Raw genomic sequence first — 20371 nt, 5'->3', positions numbered from 1 at the left:
ATTCAGTCTAGTCTTACTACATTAGTCATTCTGCATTTTGCTTTTACAGGATTTTTGCCTTTCTAGGTAGAAAAGAAGTCTTTAATTGACAGGATGCTAGGCACAATTAAGAAGCAGCAAAGAGCTTCCCAGCTGGGTCATGAATCAGCTGCATGCAGCAGTGCAAGCTTTTTTGCAATCACAGGTGAAAGTGTTCTTGCCACAAGGAATGCAAGCCTACTATAAAAACAAAAGTTTCACTAGCTTTTGAAAAGAAGTATAAGCCACAGCTATTGTTGAAAGCAAGTATACAAAATTTAGAGGGAGTGGAATTTAAGAAAGTTAAAAAGCTTGATATGGAACCTGAATTATATCTTCATCATTGGCAGGGTACAAATAGTTTCAAAGCCTTCTTGTATTAATACTCTTGTTTCCATGCTAGTTACAGGAAAGATCATTTTCAGAAAGAAATAAAACATAAATGAGGGAAGCTTGCCTTCTAGGGGAAAAGGACAATACTGGAATCTAAAATTCTAACACATTATGCATGACCTCTCATCCTTCAGAAAGTGACAAAAACAAAAGCTTCAGACACACTGGTACTTCACAGCATGCTGTGATTAGTTTTATTTTCTTCACCAGATCTGTTTAATTACTTTGAATTAAACTAAGTTGACAAAAATCTCAAAACACTAGTTAATATAATGACCTTTCAGATAGGAATGTAACTTAACCTCAGCAAAACTCCACTGACTTGCTGTGAGGTTCCACTAACAAAGGGACAGTCCATCATTATCATTATTAAATTGTTACTACTGTATTGGTGTTACATAAAAATAAGAAAGCCCCAGTCCTGTACCAAAGAGTTTATAGTCTGTAAGCAGCTGCAGTAATGCTAAACAGTATGATACTAACAGATAGATACCTTCTACATAAGTTAAAGTAGGAGGGTAGTGTCTCTATATGGTAAATGGCAGTAAAGTCACAAGCTGAGAAAAAAAAAGTAACTTAAGGGTAGTATAACAGATCTTTGCATAAAACCACAGTTCCTTCTCTAGCCCAGACTATCAAAGTCTGCAAGGACTGAGTGAGAAAGCTGGGCCAAAAGTGTGATGAAGCATCAGGAAAAGGCAGGGAAGTCAAGACTTGTATTTACTGCAGCTGGGCAAATCCCCACATACAAAAAGGTACAGAACTGAAGCAATGAAAAGGCAGAGAAAACACTGAAGCAGTTAGAGAGGGAAGACATTTTATAAGCACCAAACAAAAAAGTCTGCTGTACTTTGGGCTAGGAAGTCAGTGCAGAGAAAGTCACAGATCCACCGAGTGGAATACAGCCATCTAGTTTGGCAGTAGGTTGACAAATTAAAACCAAGTTTTTGGCAGGAGCAGATATGCACACTCCAAAATAAGAATATAAAATTAATTAACCTAGAGAAGTTTAACATACAAAATGCACAAAGAAATAAACAACATCATATAAATTTATGTAATTAGAGACTCATGCATCCTAGCTTTAAACCTATAAATGATAACACAAAAAAAGGCTCAATCCTACAGACTTTAACTACAATGGGTATCACTACATGGAACTGTTGAGGTAGTGCTTCAAGCATGGGAGCAGGAGTCTGAAGGTAAGGTCCTCAAGTTAGGAACACAGACACTAACTTCTGAACTATATTCCTGATGGTGGAATATATCTGATAAACCAACTAGATGTCCTTAGAGAACACTTAACATTAGTTCTAGCTTCATTGTGTAGTCACAGGGTATTTGTGAAGTATTACAGAAAGCCCACGACAGATTTTGTCTCTTGACATTTACTGAAAACAAGGCATTGCTGAAGAAGTCATTTGTGACTAGAAGCAAGAATCAGACTCAGATTCATAGCATCTTACAATGTTATCATGTTTTAACTACATATTAGAACACTGTTTTGCAAATTTTGGAACCAATGTTTATCAGCCTGGGGATCCTTACCCTCAGTGAAATCAAGGCTGGCAAGTTATTGCAAGATTGAGCCTCAATCCCTTACAGTTGACTAAAATAGCTACAGGAACTAAAAGAAAATATAACTTGTGCGCTACAGCTGTGTGGTACCACAGTAACTCTCAAACCCTTTAGCTTTTATTCCATAGATGTGCAGCATGGTTCTAACCCATCAGCATTTATGACTGATGCATCTGCAGGAAGCTTCTCATGAATGCTGCAAGCTTCTGAACATCTTCTACAGTCACCGCATTGTATAAAGAGGCACGGATTCCTCCCACAGATCTGAATTGAAAACAGAAAAAAAATAGACAGGTTTTGTATATTCCGAGAAGAGACATTAATAACATTCACAGACATTTTAACCTACCCCTAACTCCAAAGGGGTAAAAATTCACATTTTATGTGAATAAGAAGCAACATTTAAGTTTTCATAGCAGGCTTACAACCTAGAGAAACTCAAGTGTTTTTTAGTTATTTGTAGCTCTAACACTGTAGCTCTGTGACATCAAAAAGCTATCTGTTTTTAATCCCACAAACACCACTGGACATGGGAAGGAGCTCTTGCAACCAGGCAGACAAGGCACACTGAAAAGCTTTATACGGTGACAGAATCTGACCTCGAGAGTCACCTTCTTTGGAGTTTGCACAGAGCCAGATTTACCAAACTGACAGCAGAATTGAGGAGAAAGCTCTCTGAAGCCCACCACACCTCAGCAGTAGCTGAGCCACCAGCAGTCTCTGGTTATAGTATCAGACTCTCTCAGACTGCTATTCCCAAATGATGTCAAACCAGCATGAGGAACAGCATGTGGGCAAGAAAGGCTGGTAAATCAATGCACAAGCCTGCTGCTATATCACTGTAGTTAACAGTTTATTCTGCACAGGAAAGGGATTCATCTGACTAATACTTACCGATGCCCTTTCAGAGATATCATGTTGAGCTCCACAGCTTTCTCAAGAAATTTCTTTTCCAGTGCTTCATCACCCTTGGTACTGCCAATACGGAAAGAGACATTCATTCTGCTTCGGTTCTTTTTCTCCACTGGACATCTAGAAAAGTTGCAGAATGTGATGATTAATCCATTTTGTGCTAATTTTACATTTTCAGCTACATACACTTTCAGAAAGCGAAACTGCACCTGTTTATCACCAAAGTCATTCCTCCATAGCTGAAAAGTCATTACTTTCTGTGAAAGAAAGCAACCTTCCTTTAAACAAGTATACTAACAGAAACAGTAAGTGGAAGACTTATTAACTCCTCCTGGCATACTCAGAATTGCCCCAGAAGAATGCATAGGCAGCATAATAAAAACCACCACCCCACCCACAACAGTCTCAGTTACATTCCCTAGGGTGAATGAGATTAGGTACAGTGAATTTTGACTAACTCTCAAGCAGTTTCCTCAAAGCTAAAGGAAGTATAAGAAAGAAATTTCCATAGACATTAGGGACTTCTGTCAGTGGTTTCAGTCCACCTTCTACATTAGTATTCAGAATCATGAACATCTCAAGTAGAGATCTGCAAAACAAATCTTGCATTGCATACACGGCCACAGCATCTGAGGTGCATCACAGCTCTTTAACCGCTTAAAATTCCCTTTAATCTAAACTAGAAAATTCAAGATACATTTAAAGCAGAATTTCTCTTCAATTATTTTATGAAGGTAAGAATAGGGGGGTGGCTTGGGGGTGATTTAAAGAGTTTTCTTTAGTGCGTCTAGTTACAAAGGAGATATGAAGCCTCCAGATTTATTCTTTCCTAAGGCTGTGATGTAGTTTCTTACAGGAACTCATTAGGAATAAATTCCCATAAACTGCATGCAAGTTTCATACCTATTATTATTCTATTTGACAAAGAATGGGTATCATTATTTTTCAGTTCCTCCCTTGGTTCCTTTGTACATATATCCATTTTGAAGAGAAAAAAGATCAATCATATCTGCCTATGCAAATTTTCTACTTGAGATGCAACCAGAAAAAAAACTTTTGAAAAAGAGCTATGCATGTGAGCATTCCCATATTTGCAAATCTGTAGCTATGCTATAGCTTTTGGAAGATCCAGTTACTATAAGGCAATCCAGTGTAACTCAGTCAGTGTACAGACTTTGGAAAGTAAACTGCAAATGGGACACAGCACTTCGTGGAAGAAAGTCTCCATTTGCTAACTGGCTTGTCACACTGCTTACGCAGTAAGGCATGCTACATTACAGCTGGGAAAGCAGCTCCAGATGAGTCTCCCTTTGAGTCACAGATAAAACAAAAAAAATTCCAGTCTTGAAGGTATTGCTTATTAAGATGTATATGGCTCTGTTTTGCCTTCCCAATGTTTACAATCCCATCTGCATTGCATATCCCCCTCACAGACCAGCCTGCCAGAAACAGATTTCTCTTTGTCACAAAATATTTTTTCAATGCTTCAATTGCTTACTGAAGTTTATGAAAAACCCTCAGGATTTCAGTACCGTAGGATCACAATCCTGATCATGACAATGCTAAAGGCAAAGTTCTCCTCATTAAATGGATAAGCAGAATGTATTAAATATTATGATGAAACTATATCCCTGCCAATTAAAGTTACAGCCAGCTTTAATTTAAAATCCAAATTTAATTTGCCCTATCCTAACTTTGGCTTGAAAGTTATTATGTCCCAAAAATGTGGATTTTATACTGAAAGTGAAGGAAAACATTTTGCAGTTTCACAGTTATTGGTTTGAGCTTGGCAAATATTACAGTTATTCCAAATTACAACATCTGCTTTTAACTACACATATATTTGGTCCTATGAGATCAAAAATACCTTGCAACAACATGTAAAAATCAGAGGGTTAAGTCTGCTTTGGAAATACATAAAAAATTACTGAGGAAACTAAACTGTATTACATTTTTATTACATCTAGGTCTGATCTTCCTCTTTCTATCCAGAAACTGTTTGAGAACACAGCATAATTAGCTAATTAAAATTCTCTGCTTGACAGAGAGAAAGCAGAGTCTGACTACTGAAAGAGACAGTAGGAAGGATGTGATGCAAAAGCGGTCACTGCAGTTTCTTACAAGCCACTTTCTCTGTTTTGGCCTGCAAGAGATTCAGTAAGCATACTAACCACAAGCTCTATATCTGTTTTTTTGTATACTCTTCTCCTAGGCTCCTGCATTTTATTAACTTTAGAACACAGATTACTAATATGCTTTATAGCTGACTGATACAGGATAACTTGAAATAGCTTCCTCCTGGAATGAGACTCATCTTTGTCAAGTGAATAGTTTGAACAAATAGTTACCAAGTGAATGTTTTACGCACGTAATCCTACAGGAATTTCTATATACTGAAGAGGTAACGTTAAAAATATGCTGCAACCAGGTTCTTAAAAGTAACAAAGGTTTGGCTCTGCAACAAGAGTTGAAAACAGGGGAAAAGCATAGGAACTTACACATAGAATCCGTTCGATTTGTCTATAATATCATAAATCATTTGTGATTTGATTAAACTGAGTTTATCCATAGCTGCAGCTCCACCGTTATTCTTTATCCATTCCAGTACCAGCCCCATGATATAAATACTACAAAAGGAAAGAATATTTTTCAGTCAGATTACTACAAAAAAAAAAAAAAAAAAAAAAAAAAAAGACAACCCCCCCCCCAAAAAAAAAACCCACAAAAATCACAGTCCTATTTATGAGTTCACAAACTGTCTCAGTAACAAAACCATATGTTTGGTTTTAGAGTGCTTAACAACCCAGAGTCTGAAGTATTTTACAAATAATGACAATTTCAAGCAGGCAGTATTTTTTGAACACAGATAAAGAACTTCAGATGTTACACAAATCTGTTGTACCAGACCTCCTCCTTTGCACCACAGAAGCACAAGTCCTGCAGGTTTCCTGCAGCCTTGCTAGGCTGCCCAGGACATCCCCAGACATGCTACAATAACTGCCAGTTCATTGACCACACAACTATCTGTCAAGTCCTAGAAAGAGCCAGAGGTAGTGCAAAAGCGAGTAGCATCCGCCCTGCATGGCTACTATAGCAAAGATACAGCAGTGAACCTCAAATGTATGTACACTAATAATACCAGAAATCTAATAATATTTTCAAACATCAAAAATAAACTATAATCCCATTTCTGTCTAAAAAGACCTTTTGCCCACATGAAAAGTGAAGTTTGGTGAAACAAATAATGATACAGCACACTTATTAACTAATTCGTTACCATTCAAGTTCTAAGTAGAGATCTGGAAGCCTCCTGGCATCAGGTGGCTTGGGTGTATTAGTGTTTCAATGCTAGTTAATAAGTGCCACATAAAAAAATCCCTGAGGCCTTTTGCCCTGGTGCTTTAGCTACAAAACTCAGCTTGTTCAAGGCTAGGCATTTCCCATGACTACAACACTTTACATAAAAAAATCTGTTCACAAGTTTTTATGGCATATTCCCAACAAGTTTGCTTTTATTAATCCCTTCATTACAGATTCCAAGGGAGTGCTCAGAGAACATTACCCTACACATTTCCCTAACACAAAAGTAGCAGGAGGCTGCTTTAAACTTTGCTACTTTTAATTTCTATGGGGATGCCAGCATCAAATCTTTGAACACTGCAGAAAGACTGCAGACTGACTTTCACACAGAGCACCTTACAGCTTTAAGAGGAGAATCCTGATACATTTATGACAGCACACTATCAACTAGCCCAGCACAAAAGATTTAAGTGAAGCCTATGCCCTCGCCAAAAATACAGGGCTACATTGACCTCTTGCCCTCACTTCCTTCAGTGAAGTTTCTTGGGTAAGTAAAGTTTAAAGAAGTCAGCCTTAGAGTCATCCACAAAACCCAGCCAGCTGAAATCTTTTATCCTTCTTTCATGTCAAAGTAATGTTTCTGGAGCAATTTTAAATGCAAAACACACTCTGGAGCTTGGAAATGAGATTTTTATAGCAAATTTATTGTTAATTTTAGCAAAGCAGATCAGGGTCAAAGAGTCAAGCTCTGTAGCGCAAAGAGTTTAAAAGCCATTAGCATCACCTTAATTTAATTTTGCTTAACATCTTGCTGAAGTAGCTTTTGCAAATTCAGTTAATATTTCCTGCCTGTTTGCCAGCAGGCCATTAGAGAGTGCAAGGAAAAGAGCTGAGAAAAGAAGGACTAAAAAGCTTTGCCAGTTACTTGCAGGAACTGGAACAGGCATTTAGAGCCAAGCCAAACAGATGTGCACCCTGCCAACATTTCAGTCTGTGTTACATTCTGATCCTGGAGTCTACTCCGACATGGGTCTGTCGGATGGAGCAAAATCTGGCAAGACAGTGATACGAAAGGAGAAAAACTGCTAGTTCAACTTCATTTTTCAGCTCCCTTAATCTTTCACTAACTTGTTGATGTTACTGACACATATTGAGTTACATCTAAAGCAGCACTTTCTTCTCAGAAGTTCTTTGCAGTGGCTAAAATTAAGCTGCAGAATTTAATTTGGTTTGCTTCTCGAACTGTGTTGCTCCTCTGGTCTAAATGCTGAGATTAAGTAGAACCTTTCAAATGGAAATAGCTTTGTACTTGGACAACATGAATGGCTGGAATTAAAACCTAGCATGTGCAAGTACACAGTGTCCAAATCAGAATGCTGGACTTGGCAGTCAGGAAAATAATAAATCGTGGAACACAGGCTTTTCAATCACTGGGAAAAGAGACACATAGCCCATGTTAAAGCAACATTCAGAAAAACTACAAAAAATCTGGAAACATTTAAGGTAAATTCTTGTCTTAACAGCAGCCCTTAACACAGCAGTCTTAACAGTTGTGTGTACCCTGCTAACAAGGGCAGACATGGTGGCAGCCGGAGTACATCATTCCAGCACTACATACTCTACAGTATGCATACTGCTTGGGAAAACTAGTTGAACATTGTAAAATCTGGGGTAAACATATGCTGATGAGATTTACAGTTCTTCAGATAAATTAAGACAACTGCCTCTGTTACTTAGGTAGTAAGAATCAGCAGATTCAGAAATACAATTAGTATCACTTAAAATTGTACTGACTTTAAGCAGTGGCATTAAGGTAGGCTTTATACACATGAATCACTGTACTTACTGCCTATACAGTGCATTTATTATCCGCTGGACACCATTAGGCAACTTAACTTTAACGATTTCTACTTTTAAAGATAAGATTTATTATTGCAGTCTGACATCGATTTTTAATCTTGACTTTTTCACACATGCCAAAATTCTGAAGTAATTTAAAAAAACTTTAGAGAAGGAAGAGGAAGAGGGAGGGGGGAAGGGGAGGAAATACCTGTTTTGAAGATCTGCTTTTTTTAAATATTTGTTCTAGTGAACACTGGTACAGAAATGCTCCAGATTAAGAATGGGTAGATACTATTGGTCAACACCTAAATATTCCAGCAGCAAAACATCATTTCACTAGTTAACACAAGGTAGGAGCCAGTAATATTAAAAGAGCAACTTGCAGTCTGTTCTGCTTCTTGCATACATGAAATCACCAAGTAAATGCCAATTTTATGATCTTAATTGCTAGCAATGATTATGAAGCTAGATCAATTTCATTTCTGGATGCCAAGTCAAAGACTGAAGTGAGTAGAAAAGAAATAAGGAAAGTTGTACTGGAGAATAAAACACAGCCATGACTAAATTACCTTTGAAAAAAAAAAAAAAACAAACCAAGAAAACCACACACAAACAAAACAACCCCACAACCTTTTGCAGTTTCATTTCAAAACCAACAGCAGTAAATGGTGTAGCTAGAACGAGACATATTTTTTTAAAAATAACATTTATTATTATTTACAGCAGAGGTAGGGATCTGGAGGTTCAAACGCCAAGAAAAACCTCAGGAACAAATTAAATCAAAACTTTACTGAGTGTTCAAGAGGCAAGACTAAGTGCCAAATTATCTATTTGCAAGTGACAGAAGCACCACCACTGAATTGACAAGAGTTCATAAAAGGCAAAATTGGATCCTGAAACTTTCACAATGGAATTAGGACATACAATATTTGCTTCTAAAAATACTTTGCCCTTTATGGCTACCTCAAAGCCTGCTACCATCATGTGGCTGGACACTTCCCATGTTCCCACGGGGTTCCCGTGAAACACACCAACGTATTAGTGGCTTGAAGGCAAATACTGAGCTTGTGAAACTTTTCTCAGTAAGAGCAGCAGATGGCGGTGCAGTTGCTTTCCAGACAGGAGATGTTAAATACCAGGGCAAATTACCTGTAGCACGGTGGAGTGTTATACAAAGAGCCATTCACTGCTTGCGTTTTGTAATCGAGCACTATAGGGCATTCTTTCAGTGCAAATCCCAACAAGTCCTCACGTACTATTACAACAGTAACTCCAGCACAGCCAACATTCTTCTGAGCACCAGCGAAAATCACTCCAAACTAACAGAAGAAAAGAAGGACTCGTTACATGCATCCACTAGTAGATCTTGTAACTGATGAATACTCCACTGTCATTATACAACAGGGTACAAGACAGCATAACAGCTTGGAGAATGTGTTGAAAACATGCAAGTTGTAAGTCAAAAAAGAGAAGTTCTGATTTCAAAGTGCAGTTACAGCTGCAGTTACTATCCCATATATGTCTATTATTAGAGCCATCTACCTTCTTTCAACTGAGGAACAATAAATTTCCCTAAGATTTGCTAAATGTTTATTTAGTAGCCACAAATAATTCTCAAGGCAGCCTGTCCCAGTTTCACCGTACTCCAAGAGAATTTACTAAAATAAATTCATACAGAGATCACAATATTTTCAGCTGATGTGGTATTTCAGAGGATCATTTAATCTACCTGTTTGAAAAGGCAGATGAGGAAAGCCCAAGATGAATGCACTAACAATTGCCCCTTCTTTTTGCTATACACAGATAAAAAAGGTAAAACATGATACCTCAGTGGTCAGTAACACTTCCCACTCCTAACACACTTTACAAACGTAAGCAAGCAAGTACTGTGTTCTGTCTCTGCACTGTCTATAAAACAGGCACAACAGTTGTGAGGCATAGGAAGCTTTATCAGCTTAAAGAGGGTTACAGCTTTTCCATGTAAGAGGCATGATCAAAAACTCTGATTCACAGTACCTTGCTATAGCCATATACACTATCTACAGACTAAACACGATTCAGAAGATATCTTTTTCAGCTACAGCATCAGTGAAGACCACAAAGCAGACAAACTTGGACAGATACTAACATGAACTATTTCAACATAATTCAGCCTGGTTTTACTGGAAAAAGAAAAAAAAAAGAAACAAAAAAGGGGGAGAACAGGTAGACACTGAAATCTGAAACTTTAGATTTTAAATTCAAAAATTTGTACTCACCATCAGATACAAAAATCAACAAAACACTATGCCCTGCATTACACTGCTCAGCATCTCCAGCCACCCAGATGTTTCAAACTGTCTAAATATGTGCATTTAAGTTTGAGAATGCTTTATGCAGCCACTGTGTCCAACACTATACCTTAGAAACATCCACAGGTCTGGACAGGAAGTTTGATGACATATCACAAACCAAGACTGCTCCTTTGACATCAGGTACAAAGTCAAACTCCACACCATGAACAGTCTCATTAGCACAGTAATAAACATAAGATGCATCTGGATTAAGATTCCAAGTGCTTGGGTCAGGAATGCCTGAGACAGACAAAAAAGAAAACCAAAGGTCACTGGAGATAAGGAATTTTCCTGTTCAAGTAAAATGCAGACTTAAGTGCAAACCTACAACAATTTTGCAGTATAAAGCATTCATTATCTTGTTACTAGGAAGATATAATCTATCTGCAAATGAAATACATCAGTGCATTCTCAAAATTCTGTGATGAGCCACCATTAAGCTTGCAAACACCCTTCAATTATCAGCCTGAAAATTATCAGCCCTTATTCCTCAAGGGATTTTAATCAGGTTTGCAATCCCAGACTGAAAACTACTGCCATGGAGTACAAAACAGCATTTCAGAGAATTGAGGCACCGGATCCAAGAATCTTGCAGATTCTCACTGGCAAAGTTCTCCAAAGCTGCATTTCTCAGGATCCCCAGAAGCATTTCAGTCTTGCCCAAGCTGAACACAAGTTTATCTGCCTACCTCTCATTTAAGCTTTGCAACTGATTTGCAAAACTAGTATTTCCTCTGTCAACAGGCAAAATACAGGCATGCCCTGACAGCACAGAACAGGTTTTGCATAGAACAAATGGTTGCTCTCTCTTCTCTCCTCCAAAACACATGGGGAAGAAGTGTGCTGTTACTGCCTCCATCATCACTTACTACCCCTCCCCTCATCTACAGCTGCCAAATGGTGGATACACTCCCTCAACTGGAAAATTGTAGGTTGAATTCCTTCCTTTGACTCAAAGGATATAAACTGATCCTTCAAGTTTGAGCTCTAATCACCTGTTAATATACTAACTCATATGTGGATATTCTTTGCCTTTCCTGTTGCCACTCTTACCAGCTCAAATGCTATCATTTGGACCAAAACTAAGACAAGTGAGCATGACTAGCAGGACTAGAAACCAGAATTCAGGTATCCTTACCCCAAGAATTATTTATGTATATACAAATTATACACTTAAGTTCTTCACACAGACTGTCTCATAAAAATGCCTAATGCTTCAATTACAGTAAACCTTTTTCTTCCTTCTACACTGTGTTCATTCAGATTATGTTATGTCCAGTAATAAGGTTCCAGAGGAAGAGCTGAAATGCCTCTTCTATTTCAGAGCTAACTGCCTGTTATGACACATGGGTGGGAAAGATAAGTATTTGGGAACCCCTGAAAACAGGTAACAGAATGCAGGTCTTCCATCTCCTGGGCCAACAAGGTTAAGATACTAAACATGCTTCTGAATTTCACAGCAATCTCATTGAGTGTACTTGAAACTGAAATACTTTGCAATATCCCTGAAAATAGCTTAAGAACTCAGTCAAACAAACAAATAAACAAAAAAAATACAAAAAGAAAAAAAGAAAATCAGACAGCCCAGACCATTTCCCTACTAATACACGTTTGCTTCTTGCAGCTTATTTTCTGCAATCTGATCAGCCTAGTGTCACAATTGTCTTTTGGTGGAGAAGGTTAAGACACCTAACAGATCTCCCAGTGATGAACATGGGGAGATGGGGCAGGCAATCTTTTGAGTGCTGGACAGTCAACTCTAACTAGTTAACACTGAATAACCTAATAGCTGAGTTGGACCATTTTTTAGAGTGATTCAAAAAGCTAAGCATTCATATGAACAGATGTAGTCATCAACTTACTTGTATAGGCTCCTAGTTGTGGATGAACAATATTCACTTTGGCATATTTCTCCGCTTCTTTAGCTGCTTTTGCTGACCAAGCTCCAGTAATCACATAATCTGCATGTCTTCCCCCCTTTAAACCAATAAGGTTAAGTGGGACTGCACTGAACTGAGCAGATCCACCTCCTTGGAGGAAGAGGACTTTGTAGTTTTCTGGTACATTTCTGCATACAAGAAATAACCATCTATTATTATTCCCAGAAGACACAGGATGCATACTACTTGATATTATGCATTTACAGCATACAGCAGCAGAGGAAAACACTGTCATTTCAGAAGACTCTGCCAAGAGTTTAGACCAAATCTCATTAACTTACTTCAGCACTGGTATTCACTAACAACTTAAGTATCAAGAGTAATGCTATATATTTTACTGCAAAAAATTGATGAAAACAATTTTTTCAACCCCCCTTGGATATCATCAAATAAATTCACTCCTGAGTAGCTTTACTATCATAGTACACACAAGCTTAGAAGATATTCCAGTAGAATTAATGCTGACGTGTAATTTTGTCTACTGCTTGCTTCATGGCTTTTCTGTCAGGCCACAAACTTCGCACCAAAGTGCTCACAGTAGAACTCAGCTCTGAGGCCCTTCAGTCGGAAGTGCAACTGTATAGTAAACTGTGCATGTAGAGCAAGTGCTAGAAGGAGTTGTCCATACAGTGACAAAAATTACTCGTTCAAACTAATCATTGAAACCCCGCTGTAAATAACTCAGCCTGCGATTGACAGTCAAGCTTTTGTATGAGATGATTAACACTGTAAGCTACTATGACAACACTAATTCTAATATACAATATAATTATTTCAAAGTTTGAAAAACGTGTCACACTACAAACAGGAAAAGGGCTCCTGCTCAAGGATTCTAAAATACGTAATGTACAGATCACCTCTATACCACTAGAGAGCTGATTTCCATTGTTTCCACTTATTTCTTGAAGAAAGTTGATGCCCTTAATTAATTCTATGAAGGTGACAAAAATTAAAGTTTCATAAGAAAGGCAACTAATCAGTGTGTAGTAGACATATAAAAAGCATCTTAACCTAATAAAAGCCCTTAGTCAAATCCAAATAAATCAGCATCAGACAAACAGAAGACCAGTGTCCTCTCCAAGATTAATACTCTATCAGACACAGTATCTAAAACAAAAGGCAATCCACTCCCCACAAACAAGTGCTTTCAAGGAAGGGTCTCCACAGTCTCCACATTAGTCACTACTGGTGCAACTAACACAAAAATAAGTAGGAAGTAACTGACTTACAGCAATTCACGCACCAGATTTTCAGCTGTATTTAAAATTTTTGTGAAGTCTGAGGTCCGATGGCTCATTTCTTTGGTGGAAAGTCAAGAAGAAATAACATGAAACAATATGTAATACATCAATGTTATTTTAAAATTGCATTAAGCTTTAAAACTTTTACTCTATAGACCTAAAATGCTGGAAGTCCCATTTCCAGTTTCAAGTCATACTATTCTTATTGCTTAGCCTTCCTAAATACTTAAACAAGACTTATACCTTCAGTCTTGTCCAGATCCAGGCAAACCCAATCCATTCACATTTGGCATTCACACGACCTTACTACCATCAAGAAAAACTACATTTATGTGAAAAAAATAATACTTAGAAAGGCATAAGTTTTTCTCACTCTTACAAATTTTCTCTGCTAGTTATGCTGCAGCAAGTATAGAGTAAGGTGTAGTGGTTTGTTTTGTTCTTTTATTTTTTGCGAGGCTTCTTCATGCTATAATCCTAATTAAATATTAAGCACACTTAGGGTTAACTAACACTAATTCTTTTAATTATATCCATATGCTTCCTTCCATCCGTAAGCGCGTACAATTTAAACATGAATACAAATCCTGCAGACTGGTGCACATTCCACTTCTAGCAAACAAACAGTTTCAGAGAACTAGTAAAATGCTGACCATCTTCTTGCATAAAGTTTTGTGCAACCGGAGCTGAAAAGCCAGTCAGCTACCATATGGTGCAGAAGACACCTCCTCCTTATGACAGGACAGCACTGCCTTCCTAATGAGAAAGATGCTATCCATCAGGTGTATCTGAAGTGTTCTGCCACACAGTATATAAGATCCTATATATGGTATCTATATATACACACATATAGCATTTGTATATTTGTGGATAATATGTGTATACACATATATTATTTTATAGATACATATATATATATTGCCTATATATGAATACACTCCCATATTCCTGGCCAGTGGTCCAAAAGTACTAATGTTCTCAATATGATTAGTTTTTTTTACTGTCTCTAATCCTTTGTTTGTATCGCTAAACATCTGGCTATGTATCACTTTATGGGCCGATGAATGGAAGAAGAAAAGCAATGTGAAAAAATATTCTCTGAACATACATAGTAGCAGAATAAGTTATTAGTAAAGAAAAGGAGTTTAAATACCAAGATGAAAAAGTTTTATTAAACAATTTGTCAAACGTCTAAATTAAAAAAAAAATAAATATCAAAATCTGTATTTTTCAGTCTTACCAAGAACACTTATACCAAGTCCTTTGTAGTCCACCAATTCTTTCTGTGCTTCTAGTAATACCTAACAAAGGAAAAAATCCACAAATAAATTAAGGGAATTTTCCACTATCTGGAGACACTGATGCATCATGCATATGCCAGCTGCTCCATACTGCAGTAACCTGACACTTAAGTAAGATTAACAGAAGTATGGCCACCAATATAATTTTGTTGTGGAAGGCTTTTCATAAGATAGCATAATCAAATGCTTGTTGTGGAGACTGTGTTTTAACTTACTATTTCAATGGCTATATTTCCAGATTTCAGGATGATTTCTAGGAGTTAGATAGAACTCCCAGCCTCTTACAGAACACTTAATGCTTCCATGCATACTCTTTCTAAGCAAGTATCTTAAATGCCCACCCCTCCACCCTGTGTCTTTCACTTGACTTGTGCAAACAGGACAACCAAGGAGGAAAGCAGAAAAGAAAACAATCATCATGGGGAATTGGATACCACAAACTGACACAACAGGACAAGAATGAAGCCCCACACTTTTTGAAGATGAGCCTTCTCTATGCCATCGAAAGTTAACAAAGAAATCAAGCAAAGTTTTAAGACAACCAGAAGCCAGAGGGCACTCATAAAAGCCCTAGTCAGGTAATCTGCTGCTTCAGCCTTCTGTTGTTGTTTCTTCTCCCACAGCTCTTGCGTATCAACAAAGAGAAATTACATTCTATCCATTAAATCTGCAGCTTCCAATTTCAGCAAGCTCCTGTGTGAAAGTCAGAACACTCTCAGCAATAGAAGAGGGAGCCTCAGTACAAAAGCCACCAAAACAAGCACTGTGTTGCATGCACCCCAGGATCTACCAAGAAGCCAGAGAAGTGCTCCAAAGAGTTTCAGGAACAAGAGATCTACTCTGCTGACAGGGTATCTGCATGGCCTATCAACTGTAACAGCTGGTCACCAAGAGGTCAACCAGAAACAACTGTGCTGCTTTTGATGTTAGAGATTGTAAAGTTTTAACCACCATGTTTCACATGCAAGTGTATTCATGTCAGAGGAGGGAAAAAAAGTCAAAGAGGGCACACACATTATTAGAAGAAAGTGCTTGTTGAACTGCTTGATAAAATCCAATTCCGTTAGTAATATTCTTCGGCACGTGTTGCAAAAGACATTTATGGTATGCCTTGTAATAACCACAAAGAGCTCTGTCCACCTTGTTTAGCGAGTTTGAGCACTTCAGCCCATATCAAAGTGAAACAATCGAGGTGACACAGGAGTCCGTGTGAGATTACTGAGTTTTCCAGAGGGAAAATCAGATTAATTCTAGGGAGCAGATTAATACTAAGGAGTTAGCTGTGGTCTCCTCCAACCGTGAGCCCAACTTTCAGTACTCTGTGACAGACAGCTAGATACTGCAGCAGTTCTTCAAAGAGCTCTTTTGGAACCAAGGGTTCAAGACAGAACAACAGGTTTCTTTTCAGCATAACGTGCAAAGGACATTCCCAGGAGAATGAGAGTAAAGAGTAAAAACAAACAAAATAACAACAACCAAAAAAAAGAAAAAAGCGCTGCTGCACAGCACATTTTTTCACCCAAACAAAATTATTAAACAAATAACACATAAAATAAGGAAGAAAATTATGAAGGAAATTAAGAAAACATGGAAAGATCTCCACAATCCGTAACTCTTAAATTGAAAGTCAGATGCACACAATTTCGCAGAAGCCACCCTCTCTCCGTATGTGACTGGATGGATAATCCATAGCTGCTGATGCAACTTTCCCGAGGGTTGAGCCTACACTGCACTCATTAACATTCGTTAAACAAAGACTTCTCGGGGAATTACCACGTTGTTTATCAGTTTACAAGTAACACACTCAACACAGCTACCCTCGCACATCCGAGGATTTACTACTCATCCAGGAGCTGATATAGCCCTTCGTCAACGACCATATGATCAGACTCAGAAAAACAGCTCGGGGCGAGCGATCCTAAACCCACATTAGGGAGAGTTTCCAAAAAACCCACTAACAAGGCATTCAGCTGGGGAGGGAGGGAGAAGAAACTAAGTTTCGCCGCTCTTCAAGTAATTCCGTTTTATTACGACTCACTGGAGCCTCCCCAGCCTTCGCTGTGCACCCGGCGCCCGCGGAAGCCCCCGGGGAGTCGGGAAGGGCCGGTCGGTAGGCACCAGACGCTGTGCCGCCGCCTCACCCCGGCGACAGCCCATTCAGCGCGTAGCTCCGGCAAGACACGTCCGCCCGGACACCCACCACCGCGCCCCGCAGTACGGGAGGAGCCCGGCCCCTACTCACGGAGCGCGGCAGTTTGGCCGGCCCGGCCCCGAAGTTCGCCACTTGCCGCCCGCTCTCCATGATGCTCTTCTCACCGCCCCCGCTTCTGCTGCCGCCGCCACCACCCAACAGCCGCGCCGCCGGCCGCACCGGTATAAACCCCCTGCGACTGGCGCGCCGATTGGTTGCTGCCGCACGCACCCCAGGGGCAGGGCTCTCCCCGGCCGCCTATTGGCAGCGTGCTCAGGGTGGCGGGGCGGTGCGCGGAGCCACCTCTTCTCGCCGCGGTCCCTGACCCCCGACCCGGCTCCCCTCAGCCCAAGACGGCCGGAGGGGCCGGTTGCGGACAAGGGCTCGAAGCGAGGGGTTTAAATAAGCCTTGTGCCTGGCAAGCCTCAGTGAACCTTGCCAGGATTTCACTGGGTGGGTGGGTAGACAGGCAGATAGAGAGAATGCATGTCCTACAAGTAACTGCTCTGTTTTTCCCTCATGCAGTTGCTGCTGCTGCAGCGCTGGGACACGTGTTCCAAAACTGATGTGTCTGAACACACGAGACATTAAAACCAGCAGTCCATAGTTACAATGAATTTCGGGCGGTATTTCATCTTGAAAGAGGTGCCCAGAAGCTGTGGCTGCCCCGTTCCTTCTTGGCAGAGAGGAGCAGGATCCCTACCTTCACTAATCCAAGAAGTACCTGCTTTTGTGCTCTCTTGACCCAAACAGCCCATTGCCAGCAAACTGCTATTTTCATTTCATAGAAAGGGATTAAAAGCAATAGAGGTGTGAAACTTAATGTCACATAATGGATAGCAGAGCTGGGACTTGCCTTGAGGTCTGCCAAATCCTAGGCTAGTATCCTAAATACTAAACCATTCTTTCCACAGATGCCTTGGTGTAAGTTCATTGAAAACATAGGGTTAATACAACTAAACTGCTGTAACTGAAAGAAAGACTTTAGCTCATCCAATTTCTTCTAACTGTTCTAGTGAGAGCCATACTGCCTTACAATCAGTTTTCAGAAGTTATTTTAAAGGCAGTAGCAGTAAGTAACTTTTGACAAAACAAGACATTAAGTATGATTGAAAACAGATGGGTTTTACAGAGTCCCATAATTTTCAACTACCTTGGATGAGATTCATGGTTCTCATATGTAGCTGTATAAAGCACAGCTCTCAGATTCTTTGGTCTGCCCAGTGTAACCCATAATGCTGGCCCAACTTTAGTCCCATGCATGTTCACCCAGTTATCATCAACACTAATAGTCTGTATATAAAATCTGCCTTTTTTTTTTTTTTTTTTTTAGAAATGACAGGTTTTATGTGCATTATTTTGTGAATACTGAGAATTAGATTGAAGGTAATTTTTCATTATTAATTATTCCACTGAAGAAATACTGGCTACTTGAATTTGTTCCTTTTCCTGTCAAGCAGGTCATACCTAGAATGATAAAAAGAATTTACAGATTACAGCCTGATCTGGTCTCTAGTTAACAACAGACTTTCATCTTAATGCAAGTTTTATGTTGTTTTTAAAGACTGTAAACAGAGATAGTGGTTTTAGAGCAAAGAAAACCTTCATTTCAATAATGGCTTTAGCTTAAGAAAAACCTACCAAACTTGCTTTCAGACACCAGAAACTACCTCAGTTCTAAAGAGGTAATAGCAAAATTCACATTACAGGCACAATACATTCTCTTCGAAACACTAAGGTATTTTTAAAGTATGTCTCAAGCCATAACACCTAGAATGACTACATTCATTCTAATCATTAAAATTCATCCTAATTAAACAGAAGCGCCTACTAAAATGCTCACTAACAACACATGTGTAACTGTAATATGATTATTTCTACTTCAGTCTCAAAAACAGGGTTAAAGCTCCTATTACGGGCTTTTCCCAGTATTGAACCCAGACCACCTACGTCTGACTGGAGGGGCAGCTTTGAACTCCAATCTGTTGGGGAAAGGTAGTAAGTGGCAGTGGAAACAGTCAGAAATAGTCTGGTGATTCAGATCAGGCAGCCTGGCCACTACTACAGGGAAGTGCTTCGACACGCTAGCAGGATTAGTCTTGAATCCTAACTGTGTGGGTTTAATTTACCACAAGGTAAATTAAAACTTTGGAATTAAAAGTGTAGCACAAAGAGCTAGAACACAAAACCACACACCAGGCAAGCTAGTGCTAGTACAGGCTCAGAGCACAAGGAGTGAATACCAGGTATTGCAGGTTTTTGGCTCAGGAAAATCCCATCCTGACCAGAAGAGTGAAAAATGACAGCTCCCTTGAGAACAGAATACAACTGTGCTGGAAGCATGGCCACCCAGAGTTTTAGAAAATTCATTCCACATTCTCACTGATGGTAAGTAAATAAAATTGATAAGGATGTATGAACCATAAAGTTTCCTGAACAGAGAATAGTCCATTTTTACTACATGCAACGGATTATCATCCTCCAACCCAGGTTGGAGAGGATGAAGAGGAATGGTAAAGGCCATGTCAGGGCCTTGTTTCTATTTTCTGTTTCTATTGAGATTTCTCCTATTTTAATATTTTGCTGCCAGCAATTATGATTTAATATTTTTGTTATATGGAAAAAAAAAAAATCAGAAATTCATTATGTCAATACTCACAGCTACCCAGTATGAAATACAAGCTTTTGTAAACCAGGACTTCCAAGAATGCTTCTGGCTTCTAGCATTACACAGAGTACCTTTCAAGTGCCACAAATCTCTGCAGTTTAACATTAATTTGCATGATTAATACAAAAGAGGAGAGTGCTGTATTTACTATGATGCAACTGGAAAAATAAAACACAACAAGCAAAAAGCCAGAGGAAATGTAATATCTAAATAAAGTTTCTGAGTTTTCAGTGAACTTTTATGTGGCTCATCACAACTTCACATTATGCTGGACACAAAACCCATCATCAACTACTGCTGGAATAGAATCAGATCACTCAAGGACAGCAAGTGCACATGAGTTATCTGTTTGGTACAATAACCGACAAACTGACGTCACTATTAAAAGACAAATAATGCTGACTACATAGCAACCTGGCAGCTGTGTCAGTCAGCAGCTGGGATGTCTGGTCCAGCAAACTAGTGAGACCTGCAGATTTTAGAGGGACTTTAAACAGATGCAGGTAGTTCAGACAAGGGTTTGGAGGTTATTCTGTTTTTCAGAGATCTAGCTCCAAAACTGCAATTATGAAGTGTGAAAAGTAACTTTCAGAAAGCCCAAACAAAGGCAGAAAAGAAATGCTTGATTTTTTTTAAGTAAACAGTAACATGTTC

At 39.0% G+C, this 20371-nt stretch overlaps 1 protein-coding gene across 1 annotated transcript; it reads right to left on the bottom strand.

Moving 5' to 3' along the window:
• Positions 1 to 2147: 2147 nt before the first annotated feature.
• Positions 2148 to 17160, bottom strand: PSAT1 (phosphoserine aminotransferase 1; the record flags this gene model as incomplete). Its single annotated transcript, XM_080638658.1, has 9 exons — positions 2148 to 2253; positions 2884 to 3021; positions 5400 to 5528; positions 9193 to 9362; positions 10444 to 10616; positions 12239 to 12444; positions 13546 to 13615; positions 14798 to 14858; positions 17101 to 17160. 9 exons carry the CDS (start codon positions 17158 to 17160, stop codon positions 2148 to 2150), a joined length of 1113 nt encoding a protein of 370 aa, XP_080494784.1.
• Positions 17161 to 20371: the final 3211 nt, after the last annotated feature.

The sequence above is a fragment of the Psittacula echo genome (genome assembly GCF_963264785.1).
Source record: "Psittacula echo genome assembly, chromosome: Z".
In the NCBI taxonomy this organism is placed as follows: domain Eukaryota; kingdom Metazoa; phylum Chordata; class Aves; order Psittaciformes; family Psittacidae; genus Psittacula; species Psittacula echo.
The sequence above is the reverse complement of the archived record's forward strand: the minus strand, read 5'-3'. Positions and strand labels throughout refer to the sequence as shown.